Source organism: Cyprinodon tularosa, unplaced genomic scaffold (assembly GCF_016077235.1).
Source record: "Cyprinodon tularosa strain WSP-4 unplaced genomic scaffold, ASM1607723v1 ctg803, whole genome shotgun sequence".
In the NCBI taxonomy this organism is placed as follows: domain Eukaryota; kingdom Metazoa; phylum Chordata; class Actinopteri; order Cyprinodontiformes; family Cyprinodontidae; genus Cyprinodon; species Cyprinodon tularosa.
Window position 1 is genome coordinate 62,273 of NW_024039567.1, and position 17,224 is coordinate 79,496.

General features: G+C 40.4%; 1 protein-coding gene and 1 long non-coding RNA gene across 2 annotated transcripts in view; one reads left to right on the forward strand and one right to left on the reverse strand.

Moving 5' to 3' along the window:
* Window positions 1–588: 588 nt before the first annotated feature.
* On the reverse strand, window positions 589–4,576 carry LOC119774245 (protein Tob1-like). The gene is made up of 2 exons (XM_038271677.1): window positions 4,352–4,576; window positions 589–2,711 (listed from the first exon to the last, which is right to left on the reverse strand). The coding sequence occupies exon 2, from the start codon at window positions 2,565–2,567 to the stop codon at window positions 1,575–1,577; it is 993 nt and encodes a 330-aa protein (XP_038127605.1). The 5' UTR covers window positions 2,568–2,711; window positions 4,352–4,576; the 3' UTR covers window positions 589–1,574.
* Window positions 4,577–11,950: 7,374 nt separating this feature from the next.
* The window catches only part of LOC119774241, a 33,560-nt gene continuing 28,286 nt past the window's right edge, over window positions 11,951–17,224 (forward strand). Inside the window, exon 1 of the long non-coding RNA XR_005279502.1 lies at window positions 11,951–12,066. This is a non-coding gene — a long non-coding RNA (uncharacterized LOC119774241). The remainder of the gene's footprint in view (window positions 12,067–17,224) is intronic.

Below are 17,224 nucleotides of genomic sequence, written 5' to 3' on the forward strand. Positions count from 1 at the left end.
AATGGAATGGCTTTGATCAAAATAAAATTAGGGTCTTTTATTCAGCTCCATTTTTATTTCAAGAGCTTTACGTTTTGAATTCTGCATGTGCAAAACAGGCTAGAGGCATTCCTCAAAATCCTAATTTTATTACCTCCAGGCTGCTGAATAGAACAGCAACATTTTTATTTCTACTTTACTGGATCAGATAAGATGCTAATAAAATCTGTGGTTGGATTTAAAGCTTCTCAGACAGGTTTAAAGTTAGCTATGCCATCATAGTTTGCATTGTTTGAGAAATACTTTAACTTGATTTCCTTGTCAGACTTTGAAACCACAGCAATTAGCATGGTGACTCATTGCCAACACCTGACTGAAGTTCAGCTTGCTCCAAAATCCAAAAAAATAAGGAAACACTGATCCCAACATTTATCTGCTTTCTAGTCAACTGGAAGATAAGGATATGAAGTTATGTAAGGGTTGTTTCTTTACAGAACAGCCAAGTTCATTTTTATTGCCTTAAGACATTTTCATCTATATTAACTAATGTGGAGACCAGATGGAAAAAGTATAGATGAACTATTAAATAAAAAGTCAACTTCAACAGGATCATGTTCAACTGTAGTTTATTTTATTAAAAAGACCAGGGTGCAAATATGAAATTAAAAAAAATAAAGACAAGCATATCATTTTTAAGCATTTAATACAAACTTAATATAAACTATTTCAGTCCCTCTTGACATGTAAGACACTGACTCAAAATACTTTGTTATACCGTATTTTCTTTTATCAAGTATTGCACAATGTAGGTACAAAATTAATATTCATACGAGTACATTTGTTGTCCATAGTATAGCAAAAATCTTAAACCTCTTAACAGAAAATACAATTCATCTTTCAGAAAAAGCAAATATCCCTACACTTCAATTCCACCACTAAGGTATTCTTTGTACAGTCTTCTGAATGTTTTTTTTGTCCTTTTTTTCCCCCAAAGATGGTTATTTTTAACAATTATTCTTAAAAAAGAACAAAATAAAGAAAAAGCTGCTGCAGCCATCACAGATCACTGGAGTAGTAAAAAGATATAAATGCAACACCATGTCATAGAAACAATATATACTCTGATATCTTACAAACTCTGTACTAAATTAAATTATACAATTAGAAAAAAGACCAAGTAACCCCACTTAGTAGTGCCAATTTGTAAAAATCAGCCTTGTCTTACCACCTGTAAAATACTGTAAGAGGCCAAAACTTGAAGCTTGTCATTTCTATTTTATTTTTTTGGAGTAGTTCCTCAAAGTAAAAAAAGAAACAAAAAAACAAAGAAAATGGTTTGTGCTTGGTTGGCAAAAAGGGAAAAGAAAAACAACGATGCATGTTGAATAGAAGCTTGGATGTGTTTGTACAACAAGCTTTTAGTAGAAACTAACTGAGAGCGGTATAAAAAAAATCCCGCCCCCCTCCTCCCCCTGGGCACATGCGCTTCACTGGTTACAGCTAAATCCTTCAGTCCAGTTGCTAAATGTGCGGTTTTTTGTTTTTCCTTCTCTTTGAGCCACCGTCATTCATAAATAGCATATCTGATGATGAGCTTAGTTAGCCATGACAGGCTGGAATTGCTGGTTAGAATACTGCATGTTGCTCAGACTGAAGTTGAGCCCCTCCATGAGCGACTTGTCGTTGAGGCCTCCGTATGCTGCGAACACGTCAAAGGCGTTGTTGTACTGCAGAGGGCCGAGTCCCAAGGAGCCCTCGCCTGGGAACACGGCCCCTGGGCTGGACTGGCCCTGCAGGCTGGGGAACACAAACTCCTTGGCGTTGGGAGACAGGGCAGAAGCCTTCTGCTGCTGCTGACCCAGCCCGTACAGCGAGTGCATGGAGGTGGACATGGCTTTCTGCTTCAGTAGAGTGTTGACATTCAGACCCAGGTTGTTAGTGGGGGAGGTGCGAGCCACCTTGGTGCTGCTGCCGCTGGTGCTGTTGTTGCCGCGGCCGCTGCTCTTCATTTTAGTCGAGCCGAACTTGGTGGCAGCAAAGGTGGCAGTAGTGAAGGTTAAGGGCTGGGTGGAGCGTGGCATGAACGACGGGCTCACAGCAGCGGACTGCCCGAACGGAGGGGAGGGGGAGCTGGACTCTGAGGAAACCCCGACCGGGTCGCTGATTGGCATGAAGACCTGGGCCTCAGGGTTAAAGCTGTTCTTGATCTCCTTGTCCAACTCTGAGCCGTTCTCATTGTTATCATCCACGTACAGGACCTTCACCGGTCCCTTCTCCCCAATCTGGTAAGAAACCTCAAATGGGTCAATCCAAACGCTAAGGTCCTGAGGGAGGTTATTCCGGACGTCTTCGATGTCCAGCCCGCTCTCTTTGGCTGCCTGCTCCACCACAGGATCCACCTTCTCTCCTACATGGATGCACCTGAACCCCGAACCTTTGTATGGCTTATCCGGATACCAGTGGCCTTCATATTTCTTCTTCAGCTGCCTCTCGAGCTCTTCGCCAAAAATATTCACGCGTCGTCTCGGGAGTTTGTTGTACAAATAAGAAATGATAAAATTGAGTGCTACTTGAATTTCAAGCTGCATAGCTGCTTCGGACCGGGCCTTTCCTTTTTTGACTGTCAGAGTTGCTTTTTTCTGAGTGTTGCAAACCTCCAAAAGCAGCCGTGATCAGTTGGGAACTCGCTGATGAAAATCAATATCCTCCTGACAGTGTTTGGTTGAAAATCCCTGAAATGGAAAGAAAAACAAATTAAGATCATGTCAAAAACAAACTGCTGAACTTTTCTCAGGTTTTACAGATCATAGAATAAAGCAGCTCGTCTCCCAAAGTTTTTACTGCACACTTCTAATCAGCTGTCTGAAAGATGCCTACAGCTGCACCTTTCTCACACATATTTTACGCGTTTCTTGTGTTTTTATGTGTGAATGTGTGGGTGAAAGGTGCACTACTACTGCACAAACATTGTCCATACTGGGAGCTACTGAACATATATTTAACTGTGTAGAAATAAATAACTTATATGAGAAAACACTGGTGGAGATTCTCAGTCATCCAGGTCATAGTCATTCCAAAAGAAAAAAGAAAAAAAAAACCAATCCATTGGACTTTTTTCCAAGTATGAAGACGTTTTGTTTCCCATCCAGGAAGCTTTCTCTATTCAAAATGTTATTTACTCAAAGCTTCCTGGATGGGAAGCAAAACGTCTTCAAAATTAGAAACAAAGTCCAATGGATTGTTTTTAATTTTCTTTTTAGGAATTCTCCAAGAAAAGCTAATTTTAGCACATCGGTTTAGCAGTCAAGTCCCTGAAACTCCCAGTTTGTCAACCAAAAGAAATTCACATCTAAAGAGCAAAAAATTGGCCTTTTTTGCTAATTTTTCATGAGACAGTGATCTGGTTTTATATTTAAAAATAAAGCAGAAGTAGTAGTTATAGTCATCACTTCAACTAGATATGCAATGTGATTTTAGATGTTTAAGTTTCTGTAAATACGTTTTATTTTTTCCCACAAGGCGATTGTACTTTGAGGTTGGGTCTGTTTACTCCCTGGCAGCCCTGAATGCAGCACTGCAGCGGCTGGGCTGTACAATAATCAGGAGCTATAAATAAACACAGTCCACTGACTCAGATGGTGTCAGCAGTGCGTGTTCCCCAACGGTTTGGTGTGACAGATAAACGGGCCTGAGGCTGACCTCTGGGAGGGCAGGTGCCAGCAGTCAAGGTGGGGGAAGGGTTGACGCTGGGGAGGACGCAGGTGAACCAGCTCTTCAGAAAGATGCCCAGTTAGAGGAAAATGTTGAGAAAACTTGCTTCCTATCAGGGCTGTTCCTGTGTTTCCTCGCGCTGCTGAGCTACAGTTGGAGCACGTAGGCGCTCGCGACAAGAATCCCAATTACATAATCATTATTCAAGGTCCTACCTTCTCATTATTATCAAAAAACACTTCGAGAATGAAAATAAAACATATTGAGCTGTTCTGCCTCCTGTGTTAACTCCTTCGGTGATAAACAGCGTACGCCTGCCAAGTTAAGAAGGGTGTGAACACAGAATGTAGCAAGCTAACCAGTTAGCCACCAGCAGCCGTTAATGTTTTGCTCGACCAGCTGCTTATCTGCGCCCTTTGCGCTGACCAAAAAATAAAATGCAACCATGGAAAGAGCAGAGGGTTCACGTCTTCGTCATAGGACTGTTGTAATTTTAAGCCGACAGCCACACAGGCCGAAAGACACTGCGTAGCATTTTAATGAGCAAGCCGATAACAGACAACATACAAAAAAAATATTCCACTTACATTTAAGAGACGAATTAGCGAAATATAAGCGACCTTTTTGTAAGCTACAAATAAAAACGTCAATGCTTACTTACAGAGATTCGCAGCAGGCCCTTTCTTGCTCAACAGTCCCGCTCCAGATGTATAACTTTGCGCAGCACTTTTGTAGCTTTATAGAAAATTGTTGCCGACGATGTTTCTAAGTCAGATCCAGGAGGTGTCGTATCTGTGGGGTAAAGAGGTTGAATCCACTATCCAGTCTTCCAGGACCTTACTCCCCACAGCCTGGGAGTTTTTACAACTCTGCCCTTTATAACTTGAGCTGGTTTGTTTTTATATAGTACTCCTCCGCCACGGACATCCGAAAGGCGGTGATGCGGCTCACGCAGGACGGCTCCCAGATACACGCCTCCTATTGGTCAGATCCCGCTTCGTCATCGTCACCCCCCTTTAAACTAGAGCTCTGATTGGATTATCTGGCGTTCAGTCAACCTTAGGTTTCTATTTACGGTAGTGTTTTGCCTTTCAAGCGTTTGGAACTACTTTTTTTTTAGACTGAACATTTTAAAGCTTTCGGAGAAAAAAAAAAGGATCGCAATAATGAAATCAAAACACAGTTTTCTACAAAACATATGCAAGACTTGACATTCTGCTTTATCTAGAATTTTGGTTAATAAAAATGTTATACTCTGCAGCGCTTGACACAAACGACTCCATTACCACCGTGTTGTGATTCTTATATTGCGTGTGTTGATTAAATTGAGTTGTAAAAAACACTATGATATAGAAATAAACTCAATACAAACTCCTCTCTGTTCACTTAGGGTTAAATGGATAACGTCTGTTGCGGAAGGATACACCTGTCACTGCTTGTGTCCCCTGCTGCTCCTTCCAATGACATTTTAATGTTCCTTATGCCAGCTGTATGCGTGTCTGAACCTTTCTTAACTGTCTTGTGTCGTTCTTTAATACAGCTGAATGTCCAGTACGTTTAAACAGTGTGTACCTCATAAATACTACTGTTATAATCGATGTAAATTCCCCCATGTTATATTGTAAAGTGTGCTCTGTGCACTGTGCTATTGGTCCTTAGCAGTTATGCAGTGCAGAGGTGTATGTCCTGACTTGTCAGGGCCAAGGTGTGTGACGCCACAGCCTGCTTTTACCTAACATGGGCTCCCTCTCTCTGTTTGCACAACAAATCCAGCACCACATGTATTGTACAGCTGTCAGGGAGGAGGAAGAGCACAAGAGGAAGAGGATGATGAAGAAAAAAGGCCTCTGAAACCAGAAAGACATGGAGATTTTTTTTTAATCATGCTGGTCATTTAAAGGCATAGTATTGAATTTATGAAGGAAGGTTCAGGTGAAATACTGAAATAGCTAATAACTCCTAATCTTCCAGGAATCATTAATTATTTTAAATCCAGAAAGTAATCTGAGATGAATCTCCCTGACTTCTACATTCTGAGTATGAGCTAAAAAAATATCTATTTCAAATTTGCCTTGGTGATACATCATAAAACATTAAAACCCTAAAATACGGGAATTTCCAGGGACATAGATATGTACTATTTACACATTTCTAGAAATGTGTATGCAGCCATTCTGGTTGCAAACAAAGGTCATCCAATTACATATTGCACCCTGTGGGTTTGTTATATTTTATTTCTGAGTTTTATACTTTGTTTTTCATAGCAATCAAAGCCACTTGTGTGTATTTACCATCACAAGACCACATGTACATTATGGTGCATGTATGCAATAAATAAACAGGGAAATGTTTAAGGAGACAAGACATGTATTATGTCTGTGGGTGAAAACATGAAACTAAGCAAAACAGCAGAAGTGTGCAGAGAAAGAGGAAAAATCCTGGATGAAGTCTATAAAGAGCACATAAAAATAGATAAAAGATGCTAATGTTAGTATGTTAGTGTTCACTGAAGTGGGAGCTAAAGCTGTGGAAGCGTTATGCACATTCAGACCGAAAACGCTAGAAGCAGCATAAAATCTGCTGCGTCATTTTTGATGCTTGTTCACATTAAGGTCAGACGTGCGTCAAGAGCATCTGTGACACTCCTGAAACGCATTCAATAAAGTCTGTCCAGATGTGTCTGATGCTTCTGCTGCTCCTGTGCTCAATGGCAGAGAAGAGGCTTTGCTATAGTTGCTGTTACATGTGGGTAAAAAGTAGTTTCAATATATTTTTTAAGTGAGTAAGTCCCTTTGAAAACTTCTGTGCAGTCAGTTACTCAAGATTACGACCCTGCCTTCAAATATTATTTCGCTGTCGGAGCCGCTCAGACTCCCTTACACCAGCGATGCTCTGTCACTGGAAATCCTGTTAAACGACACCCTCTGGCCATTCGCCTCTTCTCGGTCTTTCTGCTACTGTTCGCGGCTGGAAGGCGTTTTTCATGTATGTAATCAAAACTGCAGGTTTTACCGGCAGGTTTTGACATTTTAAATTACTTTAGGGATTATTAAACTGTTTCATTAGAGTGATCATTGCGCTCTGCATCAGTTTTGTTGTGTCTGTCTCCCTGCCATCTCCCAGATCAGCTTCTCTGATTGGTTGATGTGGTTTTTGAGCAGCAAAAGTTAAATTTTTCCAACTTCAGCAGCTGCTGCTCTTGCAGCACGTCAGAAGCTCATGACACGTTGCTTCAACTACTGATACATATCAACCATTGACTTTGCATGTTAACTAGCTGCTTCTGCTGCCTCTAGCGCGTGCGGTCTGAACGTAGCATTAAGATTTCTCAACCAAGTTGATGCATGCATGACTATGCTGCCTTACTAATACTGACACTAGTGAGAGCAATGCTATACTTAGGGTCTTAATTGTAGTGATTGAAAGGTTTATATGGTATAGAAGTGTCCAGTATTCACTCTTGTAGAAGAATTTGGTGACATGAGCTGCCAGCAAAAGGTGCATAGCCATGTTTATGTCTCCTAAAGGAACCTGGTGCAAAAAAAATCGTTTTAGACTCAAAAAGGACTAAGTAAACACCACCAGGATGAATACATGGCATGTACAATTTTATTTAAAGTAGCAATAAGCAAGAAAGCTCATGTAATAATTGGTCCTCACCCTCACCTCACCTAATGTCTTGGTCATTTGCCTTTTTTCCTTTCAAACATAAAGGTACGGTGCGGAACTACATTGATTTATTGCGTTTTTACTTCCTGGTTCCAGAGCCATTTGAGGGTTACAAAGAAGCCTCCGGATCCTTTGAAAATATTTAAACAACAACTTATTTAGGTTGAATCGTCTTCTATTGTTATCTTGCCCTACGTCATTGTCTCTCTTGACATGGTATCCTGCACAGCACTTCCTCTAGGGGCGGTGGAGGCAATATGTGTTTTGTGTGTTGTTACAGTTTGAAACACTGGGTGGCATTATTACTTGTTGTTCCCTTAAAGATATGTCTATGTCATTTCGCTTTTTTATTTATGTTTTTATTATAGTCATATTACGTGACTGGGCTCTTTAAAGTCGTAGGGAAACTGCTCTTCCAACCGTTGCATTTCGGAATTCTCCCGAATGGCTCACAACTTTTCATGAGTGAATGAAGTGAATGTGATTGGTTGTTTATCAAGGGAGCAGGATTGTTATGGCGGAAGTTTCGCAAGCAAGTTTGATTGTGGCCGGTTTCTCGGAAGCATCTTGCTAACCGGTTAGCAACTTAGTGCTAGTAGGTTCCCAATGGGAAATTCCATTGGGACCAAGTAGGACTAAATTGGTGACTTAGAAACGACACTGTCAAGGAACGCTATGGACAGCAGAAACATGCAAGAGGAGGAGAGTTTAGTGTTGGAGGTCGTGGATGAGTCTCCTCCCTCATACATTTTTAGAGGTGAAAGGTGGGGACGAAGATGTTGTGGAAGAGGACGCCAGGGCGGCAGAAGCTTGGTTTGGTGTAGAAGGCTTACAGCCGTACATGTTTGAGCCCTTTCCTCACAACGCTGCCAGTTCTGTTAGCTCTACGCCTGCTGAAGACCAGAGATGGGAAGTAACGAAGTACAAATACTTTGTTACTGTACTCAAGTAGATTTTTCTGATATTTTTACTTTACTTTACTACTTATTTTTATGCCGACTTTTTACTTCTACTCCTTACATTTTTACACAAATATATGTACTTTCTACTCCTTACATTTTAAAAAAATTGTCTCGTTACTTTAGTTTTGAATCATTTCAATGGAGTTACCGTTATTATTTTTCACGTCATCAATACCAAATTCAATCTAATTGGATGGGAATCTACGTTGCATTTGACGCACCACTACAAGATGAATCGACAGATTCGGTGGTATTCATTGGCGGCAAATCATTGCAGCTTGGTGGCGGTGGCGTTAGCATAGTAGCATGGACGACGAGATGATTGAAAATGAACACAACGGAGATCTAGTCCGATTGGCAGACATCCATTTAAAATGTAGGCAACGGCATAAAAAAAGTGGTTTCTACTTTTACTTTTATACTTTAAGTAAATTTACAAGCCTGTACTTTGTTACTTTTACTTGAGTAAAGAAGTTTAATCAGTACTTCCACTTTTACCAGAGTATTTTTTAACACAAGTATCTGTACTTTTACTCAAGTACGGAAAGTGAGTACTTTTGCCATCTCTGCTGAAGACACAGACGTCCATCCCCGTGAGCACTGGGACGGAACTCAATGGGAAAGTTAATTATTCTACTTTCAACCGTTGCGTATATTAGCTGCAACATATGAATCAAGATGCTATGACCGAAAAAATTTGACCATTGATATATGATTGGCCCAATTTAGGTGCACAAGCTGACGTATAACTAACTGGCCTGTATAAGATAACGGGGGAAAAAACACAGATTTTAAGACAGGATTTTTTTTTAAAGATAAATTTTGGGTCAATATTGTGTGATAAAGAGTACATTTGTATACATGTTTAAGCCAGAAAGATTTGACATTTAAATAGGATTTCCTTACGACTTTAAGGAAATATCTTCATTAGGTACCAAGTCTTACTAGCCGGACTTGGAGGCTGGGGCTAACTGCTAGACCTAGAGCAGTTAAAACCAAACCAGCCTTTAATTTTCACACAACTTCATACTCATAAACCTAATTGCAGTTTATTGAAGTGCTGATTTGGGAACCTTTAAACTGTTGCCATGTTTACAGTAGATTAAAATTTACAGAGAAACTAATAATAATTAGGTATTTGTTAAATGGAGATTGGATGCTATGCACTATACTGATGTTCTTCTGTGGGACGTGCAGAAAATGGAATATGAGAAGCATTTCTGATCAGAGTAATTCGAAAAAATTAAATATAAAAGTTATTTAAACAGCAAAAAAGCTACAGTAATTTAAGTGAAAACTATCGTCTTCATTTGCTCCACATTTACAGTAGTTTTTAATGCAAGCTGAGCAAAGACTAATCTGAAAGGTTCCTAAACTAAAACTGAGCCTAACCACAAAAACCTCATAGCTGTTTATATAGAAGCTAACATTTGAGTCTATCCGTTTATAGTGAAGCTGATGGTTTTAAACAAATGATGAGGAAGAAGAAGAAATATTTTAGAATGTGTCTATTTTGCCTTCCTTGTGAATGCGCCTACAGCAGAAGTAGTGTTTACTGGAATGATGATGGTGATGTTATAGGCTGCCCTACAGATGCATGCATGGTGAAGCTGACTGGTTGGAATGGGCTCATTATAAGTCTGTCTGTGTGGCCATTATTTTTGGCAGAGGCAGGGGGGTGATGCAGCAGTTCTGTGGGGAGCAACATTTGTGCTCGGAAATCATGAAAATGGAATGAAACAACCAGACAATGTGGTTTTTGTAACAATCTTTGATAATAAAATCTAATAATTCCTTTCTTTACAAATTACGTTCATGACTTTTATAGATGCCGGATTTTTCATAAACCTACTGAGCATTCATACTAGCAGCCTTTGTGTTGCACTGCGACTAAACAGCATCCAAATATATACAGTATAACTAAAGGAGAAATTTATTTCAAAACCTCATACTAGTATTATCAAGTAAAAATATAAAGTAAATTGCAGTTCACTCCTTAAAGTGCACTTTTTCCCCCAAAAAAAGTTACTCAAGTCAGTGTTATTGCCTCCGGTCTTGTACGTGTACATTTGATACTTCAATCTAAAGTCTACAAAGACAGAACACACATTTTATTCATGGATAAATTCTAAAAGTCTTGAAGCTTTTGCAAAGAACGTGTTTGAAAAGCATCACTGGAACTTGGGAGCATCAACCAGCAGCAACATAGTAAAGGTTTTTACCTTTAAATAAGAAATGTATTTTGTTTTGTGTGTCTTACACACCTGTTGTGCATTAGCTTTCACTATGACCATAAATGTGCATGTTTTGTAACCAAGGCATGTTTATTGCGGAAACACCACCTCCTGCCTCCATTTGACATAAAAACGATAATCCGTGAAAACAGCCAAACATTACAGTCTATTCAAGGGAACATAATTTTCATTAACTGTTATAATTGTTCACAGATTAGACAATAGAGATTAGAATTGGTTGAAGCCAACCTGTCCAAGAGAAACCGGGGTTTTACCAACTCTAAAAACTCCAGTTCTACTATAAAACATATGAAGCATTTACAGAAATTGGCAGTTTAAGTCACAGATACTCAAAGGTCTATTGATAATTTCTGCCCTACCACCAATATTTCCTTAGTTACTCTCCCTGCAAATACTTGAGGTGTTCCACTTTTAGCTAGTGTTTAAACAAGAAGACTTTTGATGGGACACAAGTGTGCAAATAATCATCTGTCTTTGAGAAAATAACTAAATGCAAATGTGTCAGTAGTGCAGAAATTTTTAAATAGTGTTTGCTGCTGCAGTGTTTTTTAGACCTCTGCAGCCTGCTCTGACTTGAGGCTTTATTCATGTCAGAGCTCTTTTATCCCTGTTCCCATAATTAAACAAGACAAATGTTTTCTGTAGGTAAGTTGTTAACTGCTTCAACAAATAAACTTGCAGTTTTCTCCGTTCACCTTTCTAGATCTGTAAAATCCTGACTACCTGAACCTATATGTCTGCATTCAGAGCCACACCTCATTTCCATAAGGAGAGGGTTTAAATCAAGTCAGGTCTTAGCTAAAGGGCAGGAGGTTTTAGAATGCTGCAGGCACAATGGAGACTTCTTCCAGTTTCCAGATTGAGTCTCAGCAGGGGTGAGAGATGAGTCCCCCCCGCCTACCGACGAGGAGCTTGTGTGATGGATGACCCTTGCACAAGCTAAACACACTGTGGGGGCCTTGGAGGTACACCAAGGCCACTACAGAATAACATTGTTTTGCATTTAGTACACACAGACCATGTGACTATCACCAAATGTTCAGATAAGTTTGAGCATGAAACATTGGTTCAGCTGCAAACACAAATCAGTTAGACTAAAAAGAGTTTCCAGGTCATTAAGCTGGATAAACCCACTAAGTATGTGTTAGTCTTGGCATTGGAAGGGTGGAATAATTGTCCAACAATGTGATTAGAACAGTAACGGTATTGTTGTTCTCTTACAGGGGAGAGTACAACAATAAAAAAAGAGAAAAAAAAATGTTGGCTTGAGATGGGTAAACACAGCTAATGAAGTGAGATGTTTTAGCATGACTCATGGAAATTCTTTAGTGATGTCAGTACACCTAGACATTTTTCAGCCCCCTCTTTGCAAAATGCCAAGTCGTTGTTGTCAAACCCTATAACTGCAGTAAACTCTTTGTTTAAGCTACAGTTCAGGACTGTTTTCCATTTTTCACAACAAAATAAAGTGGAAAATAAACTGGAGTTGGGTGAGTAAGTGTGTATTTCTACTCATTTATATCAAAGCATACAACGTTTTTAGAATATTGCATCCAAATAAGAGCATCTCTACTTTCTGTAAGGACATTTCAAGAGGCATAGCTATCTGGTCAGACTATGAAGACCCCATACTGTCGTGGGTGGTGAGGCTAAGGTAGATGAAATTGTTTTCCCATGATTGACCGTTTAAACATCTGTCTGTAAAGTCAATAAAAAAAAACCTGCATCCACTCTAAACAAATTCTTCATTGGCTCATGCAAACAACTTCTCCCTTTCTTGAGTGCCGAGTAAAGAGGTTATTTTTTCTAATCTCTATGCTATGATGTTTACTGGAATGATGATGTAGGCTGTTATTGGCTGTCCTGCAGATGCACACATGGTGGAGCTGACTGGTTGGAATGGGCTCATTATAAGTCTGTCTGCCTGGCAATTATTTTTGGCAGAAGCAGGGGGTGATGCGGCAGTTCTGTGAGAAACATCATTTGCACTGAAATATTATGGTGATGCAGGGAAACAACTAGACCTTGATTCTGCTATTAGAACTTGGCCCCAAATGATCACAAAGGACCTTAATGATAATGTCTACCCATCCTAGGCATCATCAATGACTTCCCTGTGTTTTATTCTTGACAGATTTACCATCTATCCAATCAGTTTAGTTCATTCACTACTCCAGGTAGATACATCCGTACTAGAAATTTGGGTTAAAACCTGGATATCCTCATTAAAAACAACAACAACAGACAAACAAGGGTAATAACTGATTTAATATAATTTGACTTAGTTCTGTAGGGCCAACTTATGACATACGTATGTCATCTCAAGGAACTTCACAGAAAAAAACTTAAGCAGATCAAACAGGCAAATTGGTTAAAGGTTTTCTTTTAAAGGACACCCAGCTAAGTGGATCAAGTGCATTTGCAGGATTTGTTTTTCCTCTATCAGCATGTGGTGACAGTAGATATTTGCATGCACTTTGACGTTAACTCTACAGCAATGCCCCACACCAAGCATGAATGCAGCTACAATAGAGAGTAAAAAAACTCCCTTTTAACAAAAAAATCCTCCAGCAAAACCAGGTTGAGAGAAGAAGACACAAAATAGGAACATAGAAGCACTGGTCCGTAAATACTTACTATGTTAGAAAAAGTAACAATAAACTAGCACCAAAGGTGGGTCTGTCCAGGAAAGACACAGTTAAACAGATGACCTCTGAACCAGTTTTCATGTCAAAAGTGATGAAAGAGAGCACTTTTGGTTAGTCATAGTAAAAGTGGGGTCCATAGCTATGTCTAGGAGAGAAACAGGACTTAACACTGACAAACAGGCCCACCTCCATCCTCAATAATCAGCGTTGATAGCAGAGACCCAGCTAATATTTCACTCCTGGAAGGACCGAAGAAAGTAGAGAACATAAATTTAGGGACAAGTACTGCAGTTTGAGAGAAAAGAGATAGAATAAAGCAGAATATTAAAAAGCAATCCCATTGTTTTCCAGCAGCCTAAGCCTATAGCATCATAACTAGAGATAGCTTATGATAACTTGAACTACTCTAACTATAATGTCTTTAAAAAATGTAAGCCTACTCTTAAAAGTATACAGAGTGTCCTCCTCACAGACTAAAATAAAAACTAAAAGATCTGCCTACCATCTTCTTTTATAAATTCTAAGAACCACTATTAAACCTCCAGACTGAGAGCAAATTGCTCTGTTAGGATCATAAGGAACAATCAGATCTCTGATATAGATAGTTTATTAAATGCCCAACCAGACAGGATAACATTCTGGATCACTGCTACACCACAGTCAGGAATGCTTATCACGGCGTGCCCCGTGCTGCAATGGGCCGACCCCGTCATGGTCCGCCTGGTTGCTGCTTACAGGCAGAAACTAAAGCTCTGCAAACCTGTAGTAAGGACATCAAAGAAGTGGACCAGTGAGGTTGTGGAAGATCTTCAGGTGTGTCTGGATTCTACTGACTGGGATGTATTCAGTGCTGCTACCAACAGTCTAGATGAGTACACAGAGGCTCTGACATTATACATCAGCTTCTGTGAGGACTGATGTGTTCCATCACAAACCAGGGTGAGTTACAATAACGACAAACCCTGGTTCACAGCCAAACTCAGAAGGTTAACGTTGGATAAAGAAGAGGCCTTCAAGAGTGGGGACAAATGCAGATTCAGAGATGCATAGTACAAGTTCAGCAAGGCTGTGAAAGAGGCTAAACGACTGTACTCTGAGAAGACTCAAAACCTGTTTTCAGCCAATGACTCTGCTTCTGTCTGGAAAGAGCTTAGAAAAATCACAAATTAACCTCTCACAATACCCGCCTTAAAGACCCATCCATCTTCCCTCATCCCACCTGAGTGACAACTCTTTCCATAAACTCTTCAGAAGACAGAACCCCAGAAAGCTGCTGCACCAGATTCTTTCTCTCTTGAAGCACTGTGCTGGTCAGCTGTCTCCGGTGTTCACAGACATCTTTAACACCTCTCCTGGAGACATGTCACATGCCAACCTGCTTCAAATCCTCCAGTATTATCCCTGTTCCCAAGAAACCAAGGTCCGCAGGACTTAATGACTTGAGACCCGTCGCCCAGACCTCTGTGGTTCTGAAGTCCTTTGAGCACCTTGTGCTTTTACACCTGAAAGAGATCACTGACCCCCTCCTGGACTACCTAATGTTTTCCTACAAAGCTAACAGGTCTGCAGACGATCCTGACAACTTGACCCTTCACTATATCCTCCAGCATCTGGATTCTACAGGTACCTATGCCAAGATCCTGTTTGTGGATTTCAGTTTTGCCTTCAATACAGTCATCCCAGCTCTGCCAACTGAGTGTGTTTGATTCCAACTGAAGGTGGATTACAGACTTCCTGTCTGACAGGAAGCAGCACTTGAAGATGGAAAAAGATGTTTCTGACTCCCAGCCCTGGTTTCCCCCCAGGGCTGTGCTCTTTCTCCTCTGCTCTTCTCCCTGTACACCAACAGCTGCACCTCCAGTCATCAGTCTGTCAAGCTTCTGAAATTCGTGGACGACACCACTCTCATCTGACTAATTTCTGATGATGACAAGTCCGCCTACAGGTGGGAGGTTGACCATTGGGCAACCTGTGCAGGGACAACAACCTGGAGCTTGACGCTCTAAAAACAGTAGAGATGGTTTCAGACTTCAGGAAGAACTCAGCCCCAGCTGAACATCAACTCCCTCACCAAGAAAGTCCAGCAGAGGATTTACTTCCTGCGGCAGCTGAAAAAATTCAAACTGCCAAGAACAATGATGGTGCACTTCTACTACTCCATCATTGAGTCCATCCTCACCTCCTCCATCACCATCTGGTACGCTGGTCCCACCGCCAAGAACAAGGGTAGACTGGAGCGTGTCGTCCGGTCTGCAGAGAAGGTGATTGGCTGCTATCTTCCATCTCTCCAGGATCTTTATGCCTCCAGGACTCTGAGGTATGCAGGGAAGATTGTGGCTGATCCCTCGCACCATAGCCACAAACTATTTCAGTCACTTCCCTCTGGAAGAAGGCTGCAGACCATCAAGACCAAAACCTCACGCACAAGAACAGTTTCTTCCGATCCGCTACCAGCCTTATCAGCAAGGCCCAGAGACCCCCTTGACACTTGACACTGCCTCTCTCCCTACCCAGTTCAGGACCTAGAAGCTACACCAATGTAGCATCTCCAGGCCTCCTGCATTACATTAACGCACAGTCTACTATATATATAGTACATAGCTATATGCTGTATATTGTATGTTTTGTATTGTATATAGCTATACATTCTGTATATGTATTTTGAATATGTCTGCACCATCAACACCTGGTCAAATTCCTTGTAAGTGCAACCTACTTGTCAATCAGATTCTGATATGAGATGGAGCTTGGTTATAAAGAGCTTTATACACGAGTCGATGGAGGATGTTGAATTTTATTCAATACATTGCCTTATGTAATGCCATAAGCATCTGTAAGCTGGTTTTATGAAGGCAGATTGTGTCTGGATTAAATAATGGTTTACAACAAAATAGCTAAATAAATAAAACTGAGCCTGACATGTTCTTCTATAAGTGATTAACGATCTGAAATGGGTTTCATTGGTTTTAATGTAAAGTCGGACTATGAGCTTTAAATTTCCTTCATGCAGTGAGATTGTTTTCTTTGAAATAACACCACAAGAAAGCGTTTTCAACACCTTGTAGGCAGGCTGAAATAACAGAACTGGCACAAGAATGTTGAATAGAGCTGCATTCATTTCTTTTACATTACTGACTACCACTTAAATACTCAGATATCCTTATTAGGTCCCTTTTCTTATGGTTTGACTTCAAAGTCCGAATAGAGCTCAAAAAGACGACTGTACCACCCTGCAGCTCAGACTTCATAATCTTGAGTCCTGATATTTTCACGTGGAGGGAAAAGAAGCAGTGAGATTTTTATTACCCTTTTCAACATCCAGTAATGACAGTTCCCTCCTCTAAGCTGGTTGTGACTTTTTTTTTTTTTTTTCGAAAATGAAGAAGCATATTGTAAACACGGGCCAGAAATAAATAGGCTGCCATGACAATTACTCACTCTCATCTTCCCAGCAGTTGTATATTAAACCCTGTGCCCTTCCAAAGACAGAATCTCTTAATCTTCATTTTTCATATACCAGTGTTTCCTGACCTCTGGCCAAGTGCAGCACCATAAATCTGGATGTATGCTGCAGCCTGTAACAGCAGCCATCAGACGGTATGTTCATTTTTATTGCAGTATGTTCAATATTCTCGTCTTGTTAACAGTGCATTAATTCACTGAGGATTATGAGCCACTTCTGTCCTTTGTTCAGCTGTTCCCAGTGTTATACTGGGATCCCAGCTCATGGTTTCATTTAATGACCGCCTACTAGCAGTGAGGTTGTTTTTTTTTTACCATGAAAAACTACCTTCTCCCTTTTGGGGTTTGCACAGATTCTCTCCCATTACAGCCATCATTTTATTTGGATTTAGAGTTTTCAGAGTTTCTGTGATTCATTGTGATTTAAAAAAATGAAATCACAATGCAATTCAATTTGCAAAGACCCGCCTTCTCCACTTTAAAAAAAAAGCACATGCACAACCCTGTACCCGCTCCTGAAAGGAAACGCCTATTAAAA

What these genes read in the sequence shown, in the direction of transcription:
- LOC119774245 (XM_038271677.1), bottom strand. Translation starts at nt 2,567, where the DNA reads ATGCAGCTTGAAATTCAAGTAGCACTCAATTTTATCATTTCTTATTTG.